Source organism: Perca flavescens, chromosome 4, assembly GCF_004354835.1.
Source record: "Perca flavescens isolate YP-PL-M2 chromosome 4, PFLA_1.0, whole genome shotgun sequence".
Classification (NCBI taxonomy): domain Eukaryota; kingdom Metazoa; phylum Chordata; class Actinopteri; order Perciformes; family Percidae; genus Perca; species Perca flavescens.
Genome location: NC_041334.1, coordinates 19,507,905 through 19,524,054, shown reverse-complemented (window position 1 = coordinate 19,524,054; position 16,150 = coordinate 19,507,905). Strand labels below are relative to the sequence as shown.

At 40.2% G+C, this 16,150-nt stretch overlaps 1 protein-coding gene across 1 annotated transcript in view; it reads right to left on the bottom strand.

Moving 5' to 3' along the window:
* The window catches only part of LOC114553546 (zinc finger E-box-binding homeobox 2), a 28,672-nt gene extending 18,068 nt beyond the window's left edge, over positions 1-10,604 (bottom strand). Inside the window, exon 1 of the mRNA XM_028574753.1 lies at positions 10,544-10,604. Coding sequence (XP_028430554.1) covers positions 10,544-10,604 — 61 coding nt within the window. The remainder of the gene's footprint in view (positions 1-10,543) is intronic.
* Positions 10,605-16,150: the final 5,546 nt, after the last annotated feature.

Below are 16,150 nucleotides of genomic sequence, written 5' to 3'. Positions count from 1 at the left end.
TTTAAATAAGACTGTTGATATAATTCTGGAAGTCCCTGCTATGTCATAGATGGTGTAATGTGACTCATTTGCCGTGTCAATGATTCACCAGCAGTGGCAAATTTACTTAACTACTGTATCTACACTGTGCTGTGAGAGCTTGCATGTAGGAACAAAGCCTTGTCATTATGTTTTGAGCTCAGTGCCATCGTGCCCTGTGTGCATCTGCTGCACTGGAAGCAGGACTGATGTTGGTAAGAAAGGTTAGCTCGGTTAGAGGAACACATTATTTTGAGTTGGCCCTCCGCCTCCTCCTGTGGCCCGCACTGGTTTCCGTGTAGCGAGGGATCGGTGCTGGAATGCAGTAACGGTCACAGAGGGACCCACGCACTCACCACACTGTGAATCAAAACCCATACTCCACTTCATTAGGCTCCTGTCATTGCAAATACTCTCACACCACTCTATAAATACCCCTGTCTCCCCCCTCCAAATTAGTTTTCCCTCTTTTTTCTTTACACATGAAAATGCTCAGGGACTGTTCCAGCTTTCTGATGTGGCTCTTTATTTTGTACGTTGGCGCAAGAAACCACACAATAGTGGCTCCTTTTGAATATTAAAACATTCTCTGACGGAGCACAAAGGTTCTGAAGTTTTTTAATAGGGGTGCACGCTAAATAAAACTTCTCTTTGAGCTTAACAGCTATACAATGTGGGATTTGGTTAGTTCAACTCGGGCTGTAACTTTCAGTTACTCACTACGGGAGATTTGTTTGTGAAACAAATATGCCTGGTATCCCACTGACCTTGTCTACTTCAAACATCTGTGTATACGATCTGTTAGAGGTGTTTTGCGTGATGTGGTTTTCTTGAAAAAGACAATTTACTGCATTAAAGCCCAAAATGTCTTAAGCTAACCACTCAAAGCAGATTTAAAACACAAGATACAAGAATTCTAAGAAACCCACATTAAGATATAAAAAGATCAGAGCAGACCATGTGAAGGTATTCACTACACATGCAGTCACAGCGACATAAATTCAACTAGCATTACAGCTCTTACTGCCACTATAACTGACAATAGTAATAATCTCAACCTGTTATTCCACTAAAAGTAAAATGTATTGATGTCCTGATAGTTAGCAAAGAACCTGAAAAGACATCAACCGACTGTTATCCACTGCTGCTGCTGCTGCTGCTGCTGGACAACTCATTCAGTAAAATTACAGAGTATAGGATATAGCTGTATCTAAATATACATTGTTTTATAATGACAAATGTTGTTTTAATAGACACTGCCATTAGATGAGACCCGGCAGCCTTCCTGCCTGGTTAACATACAGACGGGGCGCCATCCTCTGGCATATGCCGACATTACATCCTCCACTCAAGAGATGATGATACACCGAAACATTGCAAGTGATGTGACCTCAGAGGCTTTGAAACATAGAAAGGATGCCTTTCTAATGTGTCACTCTGCTTCTATTTTCTTTTTCTCTGAATTGTTCCTCCCATGTCTGCACACACCATCTATGTTCTCGCTCTCTCTCTTTCTCTCTCTTTCTCTTTCTCTTTCTCTTAGCCCCTGTCTTTCTTTCAACACTTTTTCTGCCCCTTAAACACGCACACAGAGAAATACAGGCAGCAAAAATGGAAACACACTATTAAACTGGTCATTTAGTCGTTATGCAGTTCAGATTAGGAAGATGTATGAGTCATATTGCAATCCACACACACACACACATCCATATGTTCATTAGTTACAGTTTGCTGCACCGTGTGCGTGTGTGTGTGTGTGTGTGTGTGTGTGTGTGTGTGTGTGTGTGTGTGTGTGTGTGTGAGTGAAAGAGAATGTGTGCTCTGCAGCCTGAACCAACGCCTTGAAAAAGAAACTAATTAAAGTCATGGAGAAAAATGCAAAGACAGCAGAACCACACAAGAGAGTGTGTGCATGTCATTACTGACCTGGCCCAGTTGGAGAGAAAAAAATGATGGCAAGAAGAGAGAGGGAGAGAAAGAGACCTCAACCAGCGAAATAATGTGTATATAAAAAAGACTCAACAAGAAGAAAGGTTTAAAAAGCAAACTTTGGGAGTTTAAGAGGATCTTTGATGTGTATCAGAAGAGGAAAGCAGCCTTGCGACTGGGACGACAGTAATTTTAAGTCGAAGCAGAAGGCTGGCTGGCTGGCTGGCTGACTGGCTGCCTGGCTGACTGACTGTGGGCTTTGATGGCGCTGGCTGTTTGAAGTGGTTTTCGGGGGATGGGAGCAGCGTGTGGTGTCAGTGGGACAGGGGAGGCGCTCAGGGAGAAGAGGTGGAGGGGGGATGATGGCGACCGTACAGGACTTGGGGAGTCTGAGCTAGGAGGAACAGAGGATGTAGGAGAGGGTAAGAAAGCAGAAGAAGTTTCAAAGAATCAAAGGGATAACAAAGACAGAGGAGAAAGAGAAACGAAGACAGAACACTGAAACAGTAAGAGAAATAGAGACACACACAAAGAGGCTGAGAAGAAAGAAAGGCAACAGATGAGAGCCAGAAAAAGCTGCAAATCTGTGAAGTGGAGGAAAAAAAAGAAGTGGCAATGAAGTCAACCTTCCAGATCTGTGTCTGAAATTCAGAGCCCCGTCCCAATATCAGGCCTGGACACATTCACACCTACCTATTACTTGTATCATTTAGATGACGTTACCTCCCTCTGATATGCTGCCAGACTGCCTTATGACTTTACTTCCCCCTCCATCCCTCCTGCATGCTGGACACATGCACCGTATAATCATAACTACACTGTTTCCCCGAGTTACCAAAGTCAGCCACAAAGCCAAAGAGGAAAAATAAATTGATTCTGTAAAATTTGTTTTTAGTTCTCCTTGCCTATTGCCATATTTTGATTAGTGACTGGTTTTCTTAACTTAAAACCTTCCCTGGTTTTGTAATTTTGCAATACCAACAAAAACGTGATAACCTGTCACATACCATGAGAAATTCTTTAACAAAGATGAGATAAGACTGTTTACTAGATGTTACACAGTGATAAATGACAGAGTGGACCAGTGTCTACTGATATTATTGGTGTTGCTTCCTTTCTAGCACAAAATACTTCCGGTGAATGGATCCTGTTCTTTATCGTACCTGAGCTACCAAAGATTAATTTTCAGATCTAATATTGCACGCAGCTAGCAAACATTAACATCTTTCCTCTGTCTGAGACTGTCTGGAGTTTAAACAGTGTGTTTTGTGTTTAAAGGCATACAACATTACACAAATAGCATTGTCATTACTGATTAATCATAAACTGTCACAGTTTCCCACGTTGCAAAGTATTTTGTTGGAGATACTTTTCTGTTACACCAGTAATAACATGACTGACTGAATTAATGAGTGAACACATTAATTGCCTATGAGAAATTTGAGAAGGCAAAGCTGCCATTACTGAAAGGTGTCTGGTGGAGACAAAGTGGAAATGAGTTAAAATGAGACGTTTTCAGCGAAAGAAAGAGTGAGGAAGTGTAAAGTGTAAAATGTAAGACCGTAACAGGTGGGCCAAAAGATCAGTGAAGCATGTTCACTCCATGATGGAATGTGTTCACTCCCTCCCAGGTAACTATGTGTATGTAAAGTATCTGTGTGTGTGTGTGTGTGTGTGTGTGTGTGTGTGTGTGTGTGTGTGTGTGTGTGTGTGTGTGTGTGTGTGTGTGTAAAGAGAGTGGGATGTGCAGGTCAGATGAAGGTGGTGCCAGGTGATCACAGGTACAGGGAGACAGAGGGGGAGTTGGCTGGCTCACCTCTCCCATGCCTTTCTTCTTGTCTGTCCAGTCCAACTTTTTTTCTCACAGGCTGATAGAAAATACCGACCTTATTTGCAGATAGAAGTAGTAGAGTACTGATCAGGTTCATACAGAAATATTGCATAATTTTGCATTGATGTGATGATGTAGGCCTATGTTCATCTGGTTTAGAGTTTGGAGATGATTCAACAGAAAATTAATTGTCAACAATTTGGCTATTATATTAATCCATTAAGCAAAAAAGCCAAACTTTTCCTGGTTCCAGCTTCTCAAAGGTGAAGATTCGCTGCTTCACACTTTTATATCATTGTAAACTGAATACATTTGGGTTTTGGACTGTTAATTCACCCTCTGCTCTGGGAACTTGTAACAGATTTGTTTCACTATACTGACATTTCATAGACTAAACAGTTCATAAATGAAATGATTGATAAATCATCCTTGGTTGCACTCCTAGATTGATTATTTTATCCACCAGCAGCTCTTTAATTGTTTTTCCAAAAAATGTACTAAATCATGACATACGTATATTGTATCATAAAATTTCATATACAGTAAAAGGCAAATGTATCCATATCACCCACTCCTACTATCAATTCCCTTCAATGAATCCATATAGAGAACATGTTTTATCTTCTGTATTTAGCGCCATGCTCTGGTTTTGGAGTAACAATGTCCTTTTGTTTGTCATCACAAAGTGAATCCAATGCACAGCTAAACATTTCTCTTTCGATACAGCTGTTTAGTTCTACAATATGTTTTGTGAGCTGCATAGATACACATGAGACATAGCAAGACAGACACATTTTTAGGTTAAAAACATCAAAACAATAAGAAAATCAACTTGACTCAGTGAAAGGTGCAAAGAATGAAATACAGGCAGAAAAAGTGGTGAGAAGCAAGTCAAAAGAACAAAGAGTGTTTAACTGATAAAACCAAAAACACCAGCAGGTCTGAGGTTTTCTGGCGTCAGAGGTGAGATCCTAAACAAATGTGACTGAAGTCCTGTCTGTTGCTTAGACACACCACATATCAAACTGTTCCTCTTTCAACATGCTGCTCTGCTATATCTAGATACTGGTGCACTCTCAGCCAGCTGAGTGGGTCTGCCTACCTGCCTGCCTGCCAATCTGCTCTCCTCCCTCTCCCTGTCCAATGTCTTTCTCTTCTGTCTCTCTCTCTCTCTCTCTCTCTCTCTCTCTCTCTCTCTCTCTCTGCCACCCATCTGGGCCTTGTAATACATGACAGCTGAAGCAGGGTTTCCAAATTTAATTTGAGGTGTGATAAAACAGCACATATCTATAAATTGTGTGCAGAGAGCCTGCCTATCTGGATAGTTTTAACCTCTTTCTTCTGTCAAACATGTGCAGCATCAAACACACAATACCCAGGCTGTCTGCACATAAGGAAGATCCACAAATAGACTTAATGACGAGGAGTCTTGCCAAAGCAACAACAAAGAATCTAATAATAATACTGCAAAATGGCATATATCAGCTAAAACACCTCTGATGTGAAAATGGTGCCTGTGTATGAGTGAGAAGCCGCAAGAAATACAGTTGGTGAACGTGTGAAAAGTGCATATCCAGGCACCTATACACACACACCAAAGCCTACACACACACACACACACACACACACACACACACACACACACACACACACACACACACACACACACACACACACACGCACACACATATACATACAAACTTCATGATCTGTATATTAGTGTGATCTTACAGTTTAAAGTAGTGTGATCGTCAGACATAAACTCAGCTCTCAAGTTTCTAATGAATTCATGTATTCACCATTGTGCTATGCTAGTCTATTAGGACAGTTTTTTAACTTGTTTCTGATTATTGGTGGATGATGGCTATCACATTCATCTACTAAGGGATCTCAAAAAAGATCATACAACTCCAAACAATCATGTGCAGGAGCTAATATGGCGGAAAACCCCTCTACATGTATAAATCCTGCAATGGCACCGAAAAACTTTCCAAATAATTCCGCCTGGAGGGGATCGACAGTGTGGCAGCCACGCGGCAGAAATGTAAAGTAAGAGATGTGACTGCTGGGGCCACATCTGAAAAATCAGAAAGAGCAATAATCGAATAAACATGTGAAAAATACCAGAGGGACTCAATCAAGGGATTCCCCATTACTGCAGTGCATATCTGGCATATAGAGCTAGGATGGGTGAAATCTGTGACACTTGGAGCTGTGGGAACGTTAAAGAACAAATGAGGAAACACTTAGATTATCCCACTCTGTCGCCTGTCCTGTCTCTTCTGTCTCTACTGCTCACGCCCCTCCATCTCATGTCTTCTCACGCCGAGGAGCTGTTTTCGCTTGTCTTCAGCCCCGTCAACCCCATCAGTTCCCCACCTCTGTCATCGTCCTCTACTTTCTTCCTCCTCTGTCCCTCCCACCCGTTGGTTCTGACGCCTGAGCTGAGTCCCTTGAAGAGTCCTGGTAATAAACTGTGGTGCCTGGGCTCTTCATTGCTGTCTCGCTCTCCCCAGCCCTCATCCCAAAGCGCAGATACATCTGCCGTTAAAGTAGGCCCAGTCCAAAAGGCCCGGCCCCACCACTCTGTACTGTACAAGCGCGTCAGTCTTTAACGTTCAAATGTTTTCCCCTCTATTCTCTCTCTTTCTCTTTTTCTCTCTCTTTTCTGCTGCTTGAGTCCTTTGTGTACAGTGTGCTATGCTCACTGTGGCAGTACTGTGCCAGAAAAACCCACACAAACACACACACACACACACACACACACACACACACACACATACATATGCACACACATACAGTCACAGACACACAGCTGGGCCCCAGCTGCATACAAAGACTGGGGTTTGGAAATCAATGAAGGAGAAAGAAGAAAAGGGGAAAGGAGTTTAAATAAATTGGCACTTGAAAAAAGAAGAAAAACGAGAATGAGGGAGTGAGGGAAACAGGGAGAGAGAAAGCTCTCTCTTAAAAGGCACATCAACTCAACAACAGAGGGAGGTTTTTCATGGACTAACAAAACATAAAGCGCAAGGCACAGGACTAAATATGTTTGTGAGGGTGCTCATGAAATGTAATCCTACATCTGATTCAAGAGCGAGGGTTTGAATGAGTCTGATCAGTTGTGCGGATGTCATTCAGGCGAAGATGCCTGATGAGTTTGAGGGAAGTGGAAAGCCTGTACATAACACAGCCAGAAGACTTTAAATAAGTAACTTTTTTGGAATCAGATTAAATGGATATTAAAGAGTTGCTTTGTCTTAAAAAATTTTTTATAAATGTATTTAACTGTAAAATGTAATCATAACATACTTTTTTGTTGAGGAAAATATATTTTATCTCCTCTATTCATCATCCAGTGATTTATAGAGATAAACACACAAAAAAGTGTAAGTAAAGTTGAGCAAAATAACAACACTTTTGATCCTTCGCAAATATGGGATGAATTCCACCATTATCTCTCTCAATAAAGAACAAGGCAAATGACCCCATGGTGTCAGAAATCATTGGTTTAACTGACTGTGTATACATGCCTGAAGGGGGGATGTTGAACCTGCTGAGTGCTAAGCTAATTAATTCACACTCTTTGTAACTCAAATCTCTAACTGACAGCCAGTAAATACAGGTCATCATCTCCAATGGATATGTTTTCTTCCTTTGTCTTAGGACTATTTTCAATCTGCCAGGAATTAAGGGTAGTAATTTCCTCACGTTGCTTAAGATTGGTGAACATTGACAGTTTTATTGGGGGAGACAGAGACATAATCAATAGGCGCCTTGGAGAGAGAAGAAAAGTCCGCCTGTTTTTTTCTCTTTCTTCTGGTTTGGAAAAGATCCCCAAATCGCTGTCTTATGAGTTGGGCCTGCCAAATTCATTTGGTTTTATCAAGGACCTTTAACTCCCTACTCACACAGCCGCTTTCAGCCCAGCACATTCCAAATCCAACTCAGAGCTTTAATACACACATTTCGACATTTACACGAGGATGTACACACACTCACTCACAGACTTTACACATGCACCGACGCATGTGTGACATACACGTATGTAAAAGCGTGCCATCAGCTCATGCATGCAGATTCGCTAACAATTCGTAGTGCAACTGGGAAAACAGCAGCTTGAACTTATGCCCTTACTGATAATATATTGTAGAGTATATTAAAGATAACAGTGATAACATGACATTTACAGTTTTCAGATTCTCAGCTAAATTAGGCTAATTAGTAAACATTACTGGAAATTGACCAGAGGTGACGCATACTTTCCTCTGAGGTCACTGCAGGAATTAAAGGAACTGGACTGTTTTTGCTGGTGGTCTGATAAGTGACAGGTCCTTGTCAGTAAGTGTGCTTTTTTGCTGATAGCTTTCACAGTAGTGTGATGGTGTTGATTTGTGAAATAGAGTGCAGTTGGTCGACAAACTGCTACGTGACAGTCAAAGGTGACAGTGTGCGTGTGTGTACGCATGCACACACAAGTACCCGTTATTGCTAGGCAGCCAGCGAGGATCTCACAAAGGTGACACTCTGCTGGGCTTCACACCTCTCTGAATAAAATGAGGAAATGCTTACAGCAAACTAATAAACTATATAAGTAAACTGACTCCTTACAGTAAATAGGTTTATTGCGGTTGTATGTCAGATCAGAGACAAACAAGCACATCACATGGTTTGCAATGGCTTTCATGAACCTCGAGAGAGTCAAGAATAAAGCCAGCAATGTTTGAGTGTGTGTGTATATGTGATGTTTTTGAAGACAAAATATCTTCTCAGTGATAGCAAGATGAAAAAGAACATTAGAGACCAACTTAATTATGTGTTGTTTTTTGGGGGGTTTGCAGCTATGTTTGCATTTGGGGTAATGGTTAGGTTTGTTTGGGATATGTTATGGCTTTCCCTGCAACACCTAACAACTTTGTATTAAATACAGAGCCAGCAACAAAACATTGGAAGGAACACATCACCGATACACCCCATTAGTATTACAATAATTTAGTTTTAAGCTATTCAATGTTAGGTTTACATTTTGGTTATTTAGAAAGGATTCACCAGTCAAATTTAGGGTTAGAGAAGCGTTCAATGTTGTAGATAATTTCGGTTTGTTTCGGAAAAATAAAGGTTTATACATGTATCCATGCACAGGCGTGTGTATCCTTTCTTCTGTTTGAGAGTTCAGAGCCACACACAAACAAGGAACTACCAGATGCATGTAGAACAAAGTCTCAACAAAGTCCTTAAATTGAGCATACTGTCTAGAGCAGGGATCTTCAACATTTTTTAAGCCAAGGACCCCTTAACTGAAAGAGAGATGAAGCAGTTACTCCCTAAGTTGCATATTAAACTGGGCCTACAATAACATGTAGGGCGGTCTAAGGCCTTTATACATACTTTTTTTGTGCATAGAATACTAAGCTTTTTAAAATAAATGTTGGCATGATTTTACAAATCATGTTTTAATGTTAAACATTACATGTGGAGCAGTGAATCCACCTGGATCTGGGAATAGCTGTCTTAGTGACTACCTTACCTACCAGTTAGCATATCATCAGTGGGGTTTTTTATTTCATAAATAGGCTGATTTATATTTGCTAATAATATGTTGGATTAAAAAAATTAAAAGAATTAACAATTTGGAGGCCCCCCTGCAGTAACTCTGAGGACCCCCTAAGGGTCCCAGACCCCTGTTGAAGAGCTGTGGTCTAGAGGTTCCTCTCCGCACTGTTGTAATAGGAAGTGCATTTACAGAAACTGATAACTGACATCTTTAAGGTCAACTGAAGCTTTCCACTAATTCTTGATAAGGTGAGATAGTCATGTTAGAATTCAAAATGAGCAGCAGAATGTATTCCAGATGCACATGGTAGACTGTTTTAAATAAAAGCTTTTTAAAAGCTTTATATTTGATAGAAAAACTAGAAAAACTAGTTAAATACATTTTTAAACTTACTATCTATTTGTTTATTCATACATCAAAAAAACGTTATGACATGGAGGACATTCAAGTTCAAAAGCAATAGGTTTATCAGTTAAACATTCCCACATAAGCTATTTTTTTCATCTTATTACTTCTTATGCAGTCTACTTTCTTGATGTTGATGAAAAAACAGTGAAAACTTGAAGTAACATGTCAAATCACGTTGCTTAGGCATAGAAGATAATATGGGAACAAGAAAGTATCTGTCTCAGAGCAGGTTAAGCAACACAGTAGTCTATGTAAGAGAAAGTCACAAAGAAGTACAGTAACAGTGGACTGAAAGCTTTTCTGCTTGACAGAAAAATATTTCTTATTCAACATAACTAAAATCAAAGTTTGATTCTGACTTCACTAGAAGGTTTAAGACAGTGTGAATCCTTCTAATAAATTGATGATTTACCATTAATTTAGAAAATTACTTTTTTCAAGTTAAGGGTACATAAAATTGTTAAAACGTGTGCAGCCACAGGTTGTGGGCTTTTATTTCAGGGTTTTGCCCAGATGTGTGTATTGGCTACAGGTAGAATAATCCCAGTGGATGCCAATGGCTGGCGAAAATTGACTGCTCATCCCTACAATTTATGCTGTAAGGCAATAACAAGCCATGAACGCAAAAAAAACGTGAGTCTAAAACATGAATGTAGTCAAGCTAACGATGCAATATTTAAATTTAGTGTTTACAAACTGCAGAAGAAATCGACGCGGTTCGCATGAGATATTCTGTCCGCTGCAACATCTGCCTGCATCATTTACCAACTTATTCAAACTTTCCAGCGCTGCGCGATTCTTACCTCGATTCCTCCTGGGGTTGGCTTGTTTCCTTCGCTTGCCCCTACTTTCTTCTGTCATCATCACGCTTTATTTCGTTTATAAAAAGTTGTCCAGGGAGCGGTGCGAGTGAGTGTGTCGTCCTGAGTGCCTGCCTTAGAATGAATGGTGATGAGGTCACAGCGGGAGACTCAGACCGTGATGGGACTCCGGGCAGAGGCGACGAGCCGCGAGGCGGAGTGATGTCAGCAGCAGAGGTTGGCCCCTGAGGTCAGTCCTGGCGTCGTAAACGTGCACCGTCCTCATTTACAAAGTAGTCAATATTAGTGAGACCTATAGGCTATAGCCCACCAGTTAAAACACTCGTTATACTTTGACAAAACATGGTCCCGAATTCGCTACATTGCACCTCCTCTTCAGAGAGGGAATCCCGAGAGCTTTGATGCATCAGCATGCTCTGGTTTTCTCCATCTAAACGTGGGAATAGGCCTACAGCCTACTCTACTTTAACTTTTCCTCAATATAGTATCGCCAAAAAATACGTTATAATTTTATGAATAGGCTATAGGCTACCATATGCCTATTGCTTCTGGGTAAGTCTACAGTTGAATCTGGTAAATTATTTAAAAGAAATTATAACGGTCAGATTGATGCCGGAGTTTTTACTTTTCCTCATATTACTTGTGTCATTTTGAACTTAGAACTGATCAGAAAAGCTAACTTGTGAAGCTGCATCTCATCGATGCTGCAGCGCAAACTTCTCTCTCTCTCTCTCTCACACACACACACACACACACACACACACACACACACACACACACACACACACACACACACACACACACACACACACACACACTAGAGTAGGCTACAGAGAAATACAGTGAGGTGTATTGTCATCCTATTTTATCTGATCATTCTATAACAGAAAAACAAACAAATACGACTTGTATTGTGGGCACAAATTGGAGCAACATCGGCCTGCTGCTGCAGAGGACTACAGCATGATCAAACACAGCAAAGAAAGACATGACAATAACTGTGTGCACACACATAGCTTCTAGTGGTAGCGTCTTGCCTTGATTCAACGAAGTGCAAATGAGGCTCTTATTCATTTCATATTTGCATTTTTACCACGAAGAGGTTATACTAACTGCAGGTTAATGAGCACAGGTATGTGTGCGCCCCCCCCTTCATGTTTTATGGCTTGACTGTTATTATGCATGTCGCACCTGCGCTCAAATACCCTGCGGTGGACCCCGTCCTGCGCCCCATTCACCCCTAGATGGCTGTAGGAAGTAGTGCATTGACAGTCCTTTGTGTTGCAACCTGGACCGTAATCTGTTTTGCAACTGAAAAAAACATCCGAAATAAAACTCTAACGCAGCGTTCAGGACCCCCACATTGGCTTTCTAGTGCCCCCCTCCCCACCTATAGGGTTAGGGTTTCTGCGAGATAATACAAGCGAGCCGGGTAGCTTTTCACAGCGCATAATGTATCCTGCTATAGAGTCTGAGCGGAGTAAACAAACTGGGATCTGACACTGTGAAACAGATTAGAGAAGTGAAAGACGGATTACCTGAACGCATTTTTTAGAAACAGATGATTCAGTTGAAATCCTAAATCCCCCACAACAAGTAAATTATAGGCGAATCATACAATGATTTTAGGTGTTAACTAGGCTACACTATCATATCATACAAACCAGATTAGTATAACAAGTCACTACAAATCAATTAGGCTACTTATAATAACTAAATATATATAGTCCCAGTAGATGAAACAAGAGCATACCTTAGCACAATAAGGCCATCACTAATTACAGTACTATACATGTTGTATATATAGCTCACGGTCACATTTTAAGTAAGACCTTGTTCACTACATTATCAGGTCATGGTAAAAAAACAAAATACATCCCCTTTCGTTCATTCACCCATCATAGCTTCTGGGGGTTTGTCTCTTAATGGATTCTGGCAGAGAAAGCATCCTGATGGTGGGGAGAGAGCGGAGGGCCGAAGAAAGAGAGGGACAGAAGGGTCATCACGGCTCTTTGTGGTTGGATGGATAGAGGAGAGGGATGAGAAAAAGAGGGGGGAGAGGAGGTTGAGGAGGTGGGGGCAGAGGTTGAGGAGGTGGGGGCAATAAACTTTGCTGCAGATGAGGGTCACAGAGGTGCAGAGGTGCTTCAGAGGTCCTGGGAGCTGTTTTTTTTAAAGTTATTTTCATATGCGTAGTATATCAGTTGGCTAGGTTAAGTGAATATGTTATTTATTCAAAATTTAAATTGAGTTCAATCAAATTGTACATTTCTAACTCAGGCCTGATTTGATTTAAATGTATAGTTTTAAGGTTGTTGCATGCTTCGTGGAATTTAGAGCTATAGGTTTTGTTGTTTATTCCTGAGACTTTTACTTTAAAACACTCATCTACTATACACTAATGCATTTCATTTAGATGCACTTAATTACGCACCGTTTGTAAGGGTTTATTCATGTGATGACTGAATGTCTTATTTTCGGTTTAATAGTTGTGCAGTGTAAAATAAGTACCCAATGCTGTGGCGGTATAGTTTATAACCTTCTACTGTCTCCACACACACACACACACACACACACACACACACACACACACACACACACACACAAGGAGGAGCATAGAGGAAGCAGTCCCACTGGGATTTTGTCCCTGACTGTGGTCTATGGGTTCAAAGCTTCTTGCATGGGGAGGAGAGCCCTTAAACAGCATATTAAGCAGGAGTTAATTATATGCCAACCTTAGTGACAAAGGAAAAGAAAGTCTCCCACTGAATGGCAAGACAAGAAAAGAGAAAAGTCATTATGCTGCCCACTCTTTGCATTTGAAAAAACTCTTATTTTGGCATTTCCATTTGTAACTGCAGAAAAGAGGAGATCACGTTGTAAAAGAGTGAAAAACACTGTCTTTGCATCAGTCCAACTGTCTAACTTTTTACATTAGAGTTTAACTCAAACCTGTTCATGAATATAGTTTACAGTTTTTTTCGATTGCTAAACGACAGTGGGCACAACTGGAGTCACATGTGCAAAACTCAAACTACAGTCTGCACAGCAGCAGTTCATGTGGACCAAACTCTAGTTTGTTTTTCATTGCTTGAACACAGTTTTCAAAACTTTACACACTTATCCCATGACTTTAACCACAACGTGCACAACACTGTAGATTTACAGCACTTTGTTCAAATGCTAACACACTGCTGTCAAAACTGTTAACCACACATTCAAAACAGAATAGATTTCAGTCTGGTGCCTATCAAACAATGCTGATTGCAATTTTAGCTGAAAGCTTAAGCAGGTGTCTTGTTTTAGACTAGTTAGTGAACATATATGGTATTTATACAGAGAAAGCTCAGAAAGCCTTTTTTTTGTATACAAACACCAAATAAGAATGAAACAATTATACACTGTACCGTTTGAGAGAAACAGGTAAAAGAGCAAAGATACCAATATGTCCAGGTAAGATGTCTGAGGTTATATACACAGCTATAAAAAAAAGTGAAAAACACTATCTTTACAATAGTAAAACTGTGTTCTTACTGTTTTTCAGAAAGTAATGGCGGTGAAAGCAATAGAAACACCACATTCATTAGTATTTAGAGATGATGCAGACATCCAATGTGATGAAGAAAATTTGTCACATGATGCTGGAGCGAGGCAGGATTAGTCACACTATTCTTTGGTACTGTGTATGTACCTTTTAGTTTTTTTTCCCCAGTTATTCCATAAATTACTAGAGACAAAATACTTTATTGAAGAAAACTGCTGATTTTCATTCCTTCTTTTTACCTTATGTAAAAATTGGTATGCTATACAATCTATATTTTTTAAACTATTGAGTAGTGTCAAGTCACTCAAAATGTTCAAACTGTAAAGATGAAAAAGTTTGTAATTTCTGTATTGGTGTTTGACGCTAGTGTTTTCACCCTCAGTATGTTCTGAGAGACAGTGTGTGTTATCTCAGTGAGGCTTGTGCATAGTGTTTGGCTGCACTGAGCCTGTTTTGCAGGTGATGTGAACTGTTTAGCTCAGGTGACTGTTGGTAGTGCAGACTGTAGTTAGAGTTTTGCACATGTGACTCCAGTTGTGCCCACTGTCGTTTAGCAATCGGAAAAAACTGTAAAAACGCACATACGCACACACACACACACACACACACACACACACACACACACACACACACACACACACACACACACACACACTAATTTTGTGAGAAAGAAGCAATGGTCCTTTTGCATAACAATGACTTGGAATGAGGCAGGACAATGTTTCCAGGAAAAGAATCAGTGAAAGTCACTGTGCTTTAGATCTGAAAAGTATGTGTCAAATCTATACATTAAACAAATACAGCAAGCCTATTCAATATTTACATCAACCATTTTAAAAAGCATAGCCTACTTCTGATTTACTTTCATTTGTGCACCTCTTTGGAATTGGGTGACAGTTTGAATGTAGTTTCAAATTAGTAAAAGCGACTTTTGATGTGTTGTGCACACATGATGTCTATAATCTGGTATGCTACACCTAAAGAGTGACCTCTTCAAATTTACCAAGGTGTAGGCTATAAGACTATAGCTGTAACATTAGTTGTTTCTTGCACTGATATTTTCAAAGATGTGTGTATTACAAAATGGTATTAATCTCCCTTTCATCTCCTATCAGCTGCCTTTCCTGCAAACACCCTATTTGACCCTTTTGTTGAGATTCAGATATTGTTTCAAAAACAAATCTGGATATGCCAGATTGCAGATCAGTAGTCTGTCAGGAGAACTTCCCCTTGCCTCGGAGCAAATGAGTCAACTTTAGCACCACTGCCAGGCTGTAGTGGCTGCCGTGAGTCTACTGTGCCATGCCACAACACCACAATGCCAATATAGTCTAAGCACACTGGGGCCCCTGAACCAAAATGATCCAACACTGTAAAAAGTAATGGTGGTGATACAGTTTTAAAGTAGTTAGTGTAAACCATCTTTTTAAGATCACCAAACACAGCACATGCACATGAAATGACAGCATTAGCACACAACGAGGTGTAATACAAAACTGACAGACAAGCTGGATAAGTCCCTTATAGTTTCTAGAAGCTATCAGGATATTCTACAAGTAGTTTAATATTTTAACACTTACTATTGCTACTTATCATATCATAAAAATTAAAGTCAGTTTAATCCATAACTTGGTTCGTTAAAAGTGAGAGTACTGTTGCCGTGGTTACCGACAATTAGGCTACAGTTTGCACCCCTAAAGGTGCTTTTTGACCGGGACTGTTTGTTACAAGATTTTGAACAAACAATTGACATGAGAAATTAATATTTGCAGGAGCCATGGTGTAATTACCCAATTTTAATTATTTATAATTAGGCTATTAGTTTTACTATGTTGTCATGTAGTTTAAGTAGGCCTACAAGTGTATCAGTCCCAAGATAAATCTGAGGGGTCAGATGGAGATTAAAGTAAAGGGATGAGAGAGAAGAAATACACAAAATTAGGTTTACTTGTTCTAGTTATGCTTCAATCTGAGGGGGAAATAACTCTTTGGTTGCGCTGCTCATAACTCACTTCCACGCCACTATATCCTGTGATATGAGGTCA